Genomic DNA, 8,855 nt, shown 5'->3' with positions numbered 1-8,855 from the left:
GAGGCACACAGATGAGAATCCATAACAGCTTGGTTGAAACCCTGTCATGAATTAGGAGTAGGCAATGTTGGCTGGGATGTAGAACTGCCTCAATGTACTCAAAATTTTATGACTTTCTGCGCTGTTGATAAGTAAGAGTAGAATGTGCTTGTGAAGAGCACGACTGTTCTGACCAGGAAGGTGGGTGTTCAACGTGTAGCCCAAGTGTTCTAGACATGACAAATGCCTTCAGTGGACATACACCAGTGTTCACAACAGAACAAGTGTTTAAGAAGGAAGCCAAAATCACCACCAATTAATCATATTAGACCAACACTAAACAGACAGGGCATAGTATTAACTTCAACATTAAATAAACAACGAAGAAAGAAAGGAAGAAGCTCTTGGGTAAGAAAAGAAAACAAGACTCAAGCAAGTATTTCGAAATGTTCATATCTGAACTTAAGTAGGAAGGAAAAAGAGCTAGCAAAAGTGGTGGTGCATGCAAAAAAACACAAACAAACATGGTAAACACCATGTTCACAGACACTAAATCAGACACCTGACCCATAAGCTGAATACCAAGAAGGATCCAACACTATTTTAAAAATGAGGCACTTTATTGGTTTATTTTATACAGTGATATTAACTCATGACTCTTTAAAGGGTCCTTGACAATTAGGGACTCTGAGTTCACTTAATATATCCTATCTGTATGGCACAACAAAACAGCACAGCTGCGGAGAGAGACTCACGTCCAACCTTGAATTTTATGAACACGTGTATACCTGTGTTTTTTTTCTCTCAAGAGTTCTATAATATTTTTTAGCATTTCCAACCATACAAATTTCATTTTCATTTATAACATATAGGGCCATGTGAAAATATACTTCTTGGTACATTACAAGCAAGAATCAAACTTTTCTATCGCCGGCCAAAAAGTGAGTTACGTTGAGTAAGCGCCATTAAATTGGAATGTTAACCACAACCAAACTTAGCAATCATCTGTAGTACAACAGAACATTCAGACTTTTACATTGGTGAATATTTATATACAGGTGAAAAAACAGGAAATCCCATCAACTGATCCCAACAGTAGTCCAGAACAAATCTGCATCGATCATAGAGGCACAATGGCTGCACTTCGCAAAGAAACAGAAGCATGGTTGATGATTTGAAGAGGTCTTGACTCCTATCTAATTTCACTTTCTGGTATATCTCAAAGGAGTCCTCACTATCATAGGTTGAAGTATAACCTTGGTAAACATCTTTCATCACAGTGGGAAAAAAGGCAACATCTTACAGGCTCCATTTAATCACGTAGCAAACTGTTAAATTATCTTTGTTTTTTTTAATGTCAGATGTACAAAAGATAGAAGCATACATCATATATATTACGATTAAAGGAAATTACTAAAACCACAGACCCTGTAAGCAGTAAGGCAATAATACAAAAATACAACTTTGGCAAATTTTGACAACTACAAAAAGATAGGAAAATTCTGTAAATGAGTGCTGGCATCATACTAAATGTTATGGGATAAATCCATGTGAAAGACCAGAATAAAATATCGGATAACCTCCTACAATCAGCTAAAAAAGTTTTAAAATAGAAACAATTGGTATTTTTCCCGTACACTACAAAAGAGGAGGCAACACTCCACAAGAGACTATCTTCTGGTACATTATATAATTCAGACACAGCATTTTCTTTGTACATCTCAAACACATTATCGACACAAATGAGAAGTATTTTCAACCAAATAAAATGGCACCTTATCACCAGGAAACCCACCAATAAACATTCTCATAGTGCTGGTTTCTGCAACGGTCAAGAGCAGAGCTATACAGCTTGCTTCCGACAACTTTTGTCCATTGAAAGTGGCCATTTTGAAATACTTGCAAAGAGGCTTTTCTGTTTTTAATCCTCATCACCTCCATACATATCAGCTAGTTTTCGGAAACGAGGACCCCAGTCGTTCAGGCAGTTGTAGTCCTGGTCCACATCCGAGTTGGAGGAGTTCAGGGAGCTGAGGGATGCAGCCTCTGAGCCGCTGCCCTCATAATCAAAGACCAGTAGAGAGTCATACGGTGGGGCTGTGGGGTCATTGTCCGCAGCCTGCAGGTTCTGGATGGGGACATGATAGTGTTCAGTACTCAAAACATTTACGATCAGCATGCAATCATGTCTCATCAGCAATTAATTTTGATTACACTACCACCTACTAAACGAGAAGAAATTACATTTGAACCTGTGCCCTCATCTTTACTCTGAAAAAATAATATGCTTCTTAGCCTGTGGATTCTCAACAAGACTTTCTTTATGTACAGGGAGGAGGAAAATAATTTCATGCAGATCAGGCGTGCCACCATCTTGTGAATTGCAATTTTCTCGTACATCAATTTCCTTTATGAACATGCATTTGCATCAAGTCGAATTCAAAAGACTGATCTGATTCCAGTTATGAAAGTCACAGTCTGGCATCTCACATTTCATGTTACATGTAATGCTAGGGAGGAGTCTTACCTGCTGCTTGCAAGCTACATGAAAAGTTACACATAAAATTGACAAGATACCTGCAAACTGATTATGGGTGACAGATTATACTTTGATTGTTTTTTATGCTAGACAACAGTGAGCATTACATGCCTGCATGTCCTACCATTCCCATTTTTATGGTTTCAATACACTACAGTCCTCAATCATACAAACCATCGTCCCTGACACCCTACAAAAGACATACCCATTACATAATGAAGCAAACCAACAATAATCCTGATTATCTGCCCAACTACCACACAATCAGTCCATTCCCGTACCTGGTATGATCACCAAGAAGGCAGGTACACGCATGACACAGAAGGATTCAGACATCAGTGCAGCATATTGACAGCCCGAAACCAGATGACCTCCCCCCTTCCTCATCACATACAGTACTGTGCCCAGAGTCTCATCTTGTAGGACTCCTGTGTAGTATTCAATAAAGGTGACCGAGCTGGACCTCTGCAATAGCCTCTTTTGCAGTGGCCTTCAACCGCATGGGCCTCAAATGGTTGTCTTGCCATCTCCCCCAAGATACACTACCTGGTCCAACTGAACTCCTCAAAAATCCAAAATGCATCCCAGTAACTGTGCCACACCCAAATTTTGGGTCCTTTCACCACCAGAATTGTTATACTCTACAAGGAATCTCTGGTCATTCTCCTGGCTGACACGAACATCAAGCGTGGTCAGTACTCGGACAGCACAACTCTATTTTTAAAACTCATCCAACAGACTCATCAACCTTCCAAAGAACTGTCTTTCCACCATCTAAAGCTGGGGTTCAAATTACTTTCTTGATGCTGGAAACCCTGAAAACAGAGTTCTTGTGATCTCCAACAGCAAACAAATAAAGAAACAAGAAGTAATCTCCAGTGAACCCTGACTGAATCCCCACTAGTTCGGAAACAGTGCCTTGTATTTCGCATCAACAGCGGCACCTGCTTCAAGGCCCACAACATTTAGGACAGACAGGCTGGCACCAGTTCTCACTTCTCTGAAAATTCAAATAATACGTCCCAGAGCATGACTTCAAAACCAAAATGTGGCAACAGTTCTGCCACAGCTAGATAGCAGCAAAGTCCTGTCAACTGTAATCTCAGAAATTCACTTCACACCAATAGAAACATCCAGAATGCAGCAAGGCTCAACAAGGGTTTGAGAAAGTATGGACGGATGGTTCCCCTATCTCTCTTTAAAGATCGAACTAACTTCAAAATCTGCTGAACAATATTAACACTGGTACCTCCAACACACCATCTAGCATTCAAGAGCTCTGGTGGTGAGCTCTACATGCACAAGGATGACACTGTCAGGAAGTAAGCCAAAAAACGCAAGAAAGAACTTTAAGATATGTCCTGAGATCTGACAGATACCTTCACTCATTCACTTCAGGGAGAAGTTGAACACCGTTCCGCATCAAGAAGAAGGTCATCCAAAAGTAAAAGTAACTACTTTTATTGTTTTCCTCATGTAAAGACTAAACAAGATAATCCATCCTATTTTCAAGTATGCCTTGCCTGCCCTCACAAGGTGTGGGGGAGGAGGGGACGCTGGCATCCAGGGTCTTCTCAAGCATCCGAAAGCAGCCTCCTCCCAATAGGGGCTGACGGGCCTGGATTTGACAATGTCCGTGTTCTGCTTTATTTTCTCCAGCATCTTGTCATCCTGTGGCTCAAATAGATGTTTGCCATCGAGTGGCAGGTTGAGGAGTTGTATTTGGACCTCTGGCTTGAAACCAGAAAAGTGCAGCCAGGTGTGGCATCTAATTAAGAAGCTAGTACTGACCCCATTGGGAAGTCTCAGTAGGTTTCAGCAGAGGTGGCTTTATCTAAATCTTCAGTCTGGCATGGAAAAAGTCTCCTTTGCCTGGTGCCCAATTCCTCCTGCAGCCTTTGGAGAATCTGTTGCTCCAAGTCATGGCAGCCAACTTTTGAGGGAGTCTTCGACATAAATGGAGGCTTTGGAGGCTATGGTGGCTTTGGTGCCAGAGTCTAAGGAGCCTTAGGCTTCAAGTGGAATTGAGGCTTGTGGCGGATCTTGGGACTTGATGGCTGTGGAGGGTTGATGCTCAGGGGTGGGAGGTTTGTCGGCTCAGAGGCCTTCTGTCTGTGCTGACTGGAGCCCAAAAGTGCAGGAACCCTGAAGACTGCAAAGGCTTCAATACGGATCTCGACACCCAACCCCTCTCAAGTGCAGTGCTCTGCCTCCATGTAATGGTTCCTTTGAGGCCTAGTGTGCGTATTCGTGCTGACTGCACTCGCAACAATGACAGGGGTCTTGGCTCGAGGGCAAGTGGCTGCAGAGATAGAGGAGGCCTCCTTTTCTTCCTGTTGGTCTGGATAGAAAAGGTAGTCTCAAGGCTGGACGATAGCTGGTGGGGTGGAATGGCCAATGGGCTAGAGTCCTCACCTACCTTGACAGGGACATGTTCTCTGAAGATGTCAGGTGCATTCTATGATTATTGCTGTTGTATCTTTTAATGTGCCCAACACTTCTACCCTCAGTATCTTCTTTGATGGGAAGGTGAGGCAGGCATTGAACAGTGTCATGGTTGGGGAGAGGAAGAGATTACAGACCTAGTGGTGGTTGGGCCCCAGGTACTGCTATAGTGCTGGGTAGAGCCCTGTAAGTGTGTTTGTTCCATCACCCTATGGGCATAATCCAAAGGGTGTTGCTCTGCTCGCCGGTTCTCCACAGTTGCTACTGATTGTGCAGAGAGAGCTTCAGTGCTCTTCTCTCCGCCGCCTGGTTAGATGGCCCAACTGCCATCTTAGGGCGGTCTGCAGTCTAGTTTTTACCATGCCTCAGTTAGCAGCCACCTATTTAGTCCTGATGCAAGGGAGGATGCACTGCTGGTGCATCAAAGGCACATCAAATGCAAGCGTATCTGTGCCCAAACGTTGCCAGGACCCCTGCCCATTTCTCCATCCAGGTCAGTCATGCTTCCAGATTGCGTTACTCCATTGTGGAGTTACATCATATCAAAGCCCTGTCAGCTTGTCATGATGGCCAGGCTACTCACTGTGCCGTCCTTTTCCCACCATATCTGCAAGGCCGAGTCTCTTGCATCTCCTGTGGATTTCCCTGCATAGTAACCTCTCGCGTATCTTGGGTTTATATTGCGGAAGGCTCTCATTTCTTAGTCTCTAAATCCCAAGTGGATAAGAACTTTCCCTCTTACCCCAGATATTTTCTCTCAGCACTCACTGGTAACCTTCACAGATTAAGAAGCCACATACTGCAAGTCACACTTTGGACTTGGTGTTCATTAACTCATTCCTTAGAGACAGACCCTCCCCAGCCCTTAACTTGGACTGATCGCCACTTGATCAGTTTTCATGTTCTGAGGGCCGTGGGGCCTGTTAAATCCAAGAGATCATGTAAAAGTGCCTTGAGACATTGGAAACTAGTCACCTCTGCCTCTTTTGGGAATATTTTCAGCCATCTGATAATAAACACAGCAGGGACATAAATTCAGCTTTTGCTGGTTACTGTAGAGCTCTCTCTCAAGTCTTTGACAGGGTCACCCCGTCTAACAAGTATCATCTAATCCAAGTACACACCACGCCCCCTGGTACTCAGAGGATCGGAGAATACAGAAATCTATGTGTAGAATATTAGAAAGGAGAAAGCGTCAGACTAAAGCTCCCACAGACTAAAATGGCTACAAACTAATATTCGCCAGGTATTGTAGGAAAACTAGAGAAGCACGTAAACGGCATATCATTAATAAGGCTGATCAGGCAGGCAACTCAGCAAAATAACTATTTAAGGTTCTTAACAAATTCACCAAACCACTAACCTGTACATTCACCACTCTGGCATCACAAGAACTATGTGACTCACTTGCTAATTTTTTTTTTTAAGAGAAAATAAATCAAATTTAACAGAATTTTCCAAAGATTCTATTGAAACTGGAGACTTTCTCTATTGAGCTGTTGTGTTTGTAATGACAAACTTCCAGACCATATACTCAATATGGCCACACCGCACTTACAATGTCTAAGAATGGACGTAGACACTGTAGGGGCATACTGCTCGTGCAGCTATGCCCTCACCTGTGGTATAGTGCACCCTGCCTTAGGGCTGTAAGGCATGCTAGAGGGGTGACTTACCTATGCCACAGCCAGTGGGTTGTGGGCAAGGCTCCCCACCAGCACCCACAAGCTGCAATGGTAGTGTTTATGTGCTTGGTGAGGGGTCCCCCAGGGTAGCATAATACATGCTGCACTCCTTGTGGCCCTTCCCTAGCCACAGGGCCCTTGGTACCATGGATACCTTTTACAAGGGACTTAACTTTGTGTCAGGGGTGTGCCAATTGTGGAAACAATGGTACAGTTTTTGGGGAAGAACACTGGTGCTGGGGCCTGGTTAGCAGGATCCCAGCACACACTGTTAAGTTGGCATCAATATCAGGCAAAAAGTGTGTGTGTGGGGGGGGGGGGGAGGTAACCATGCCAAGAAGGGCACTTTCCTACAATGTGAAACTGGCCAGCTTGATAGCGGAGCCAAGAGCAGCAAACCAGTTTCTGAAGAAGGCATGTACTTTTCCAGACCAAGGCAGTACAGATAGTCTGTTTATGTAGGAGAGGAGGCACATCCTTCTCTGGAGCTCATTTAAATAGTAAAGGACTTGTTATCCAAAGTTGATTGCACCTTCTCTTTTTGAGTACTGGAGCAGGAAGGGATGCATAGAGAGTAAGCCCACAATGAATGCAAGCATGAAAAGGAGATGAATGCATGTAAAAGTATCCCCCAGGAACTGCAGGAATACCTCACTGAATGTCCTGATATCCTAGAAATAAAGTTGGTATTTTCTTGATTAATTGGATTGTTTAGAATAGCTCCAAAGAGCTCACATGAATAGACTACTTCAGTTGTTTTTTTGTGTTGACCCTCAAGCAAAGGAAATCCAGTGTGACTCTGGAAAGGAAGCAGCAAGTTGTTTTGTGGCTCGTATGCTTTCTACTCTCCTATCGCAATCTGAGAGATCCAGAACCTACACCTTGGAGCTGCTTAATGTGCAACATAGTGTTCAGCATGTACCGCATGTCTCTGCAAATTCCAGTCCACCTGACATATGTACCTTATGTCCCTATCAGAGAGTCCAGTAATGATTATGCCAAGCCAACCTTGCATTCTTCGTAAGTGCTGAAGAGTCCAAGGAAGTGCTTGTTGAAACGCATGGGTGTGCGTCTGCAAAAAACACTGACACCAAGTTAACACTGGTTGAATATGCTTACATACTTGCCAGTGGAGGAACTTATTAGATGTCATAAGACTCCCCCTCCCCCCCCTCAGATACACAACACAATTCAGTGTGCGAATAATTGTTCAAAAGCTCAAAGACATTCCCATAAACAGACTGTATGACATGTAAACTCATGGCTACATCAAAGTAAACATTGGTCTTGTGGTATTCAGGTTAAATGAACTTTCCCTACTCAGACTGTGAGAACAAGGATATCGGTTACGAAATGATCCGCTAATGTGAAGCCTGAAGAGACATAGCATAAACTAAGGTTACATATATAAAAATCACCACGTCTTTGTTGAAATAATTGCATTGTTCTGAATCTGGGGACCTCTGCAGTTCACTAATCTTCGTCTCGGAGATAACTGCAACCAAAGGGCTAATCTTCCAGGTCAGCAGCTTACTATCAGAGACTAGCAAGAGGGGGAGAGAGGACAAAAAAGGAGGCAGAGCGGCGCGGTCAGACTGAATGTGAAGGGAGCAGGGACACAACCCAGGGTTTGCAATGTATTTAGCTCAGACTGGGTATTGATTGCAATGACTACCATGCCGCATCCCAGTTCCAATCCTACCACCTCGAGGATTAAATCCTGACTGCAATAGTACCTGTAACCCTAGTATACAAGCGATAAGCTAGAGTACTGGTGATTAATCCCCAAGATCGTTTACATCATGGATACTCAAAGTACGGCCCGCGGGCCTCATGCGGCCCCTCTGACCTTTACATGCGGCCCTATAGGCAACAGGAGCACTGGCCAGCTGTTTGCTTGACTCCGACTCCGCACTGACAAAAATATTAACTAGACACACAATCATTTATTTCAAACTTGACCCTCGGGTAGGTCGCTTCCCCGCCGCTGCAGCTCCACCTGCCCAGGCCCCTGCCACCTCTGGTAAGTCGTAAGTGCTCCTTTGCGCTTCTCCTGTCCTTCCCTTCTCTCTCTCTCCTCGCCACTTGGCTCCCCTCCTGTGATTTCTCCCTCTACACTCTGCCTCGCGCTCTCTCCTCCTGTGTATCTCGTCCTTTTCTCTCTTCCAGTGAGCCTTCTCCTCCTGTGTATCTCGTCCTCTTCTCTC

At 44.1% G+C, this 8,855-nt stretch overlaps 1 protein-coding gene across 2 annotated transcripts in view; it reads right to left on the bottom strand.

Annotated features, from left to right (window-relative positions):
* Positions 1–580: 580 nt before the first annotated feature.
* Positions 581–8,855, bottom strand: part of LOC138266903 (B-cadherin-like) — a 147,373-nt gene continuing 139,098 nt past the window's right edge. For both annotated transcript variants that reach the window (XM_069215634.1, XM_069215635.1), the window contains exon 16: positions 581–2,107. In XM_069215634.1, coding sequence (XP_069071735.1) covers positions 1,901–2,107 — 207 coding nt within the window. In that variant the 3' untranslated portion in view covers positions 581–1,900. The remainder of the gene's footprint in view (positions 2,108–8,855) is intronic.

This window comes from Pleurodeles waltl, chromosome 12, assembly GCF_031143425.1.
Source record: "Pleurodeles waltl isolate 20211129_DDA chromosome 12, aPleWal1.hap1.20221129, whole genome shotgun sequence".
Taxonomy (NCBI): Eukaryota; Metazoa; Chordata; class Amphibia; order Caudata; family Salamandridae; genus Pleurodeles; species Pleurodeles waltl.
This window is presented reverse-complemented; position numbering and strand designations above follow the sequence as displayed.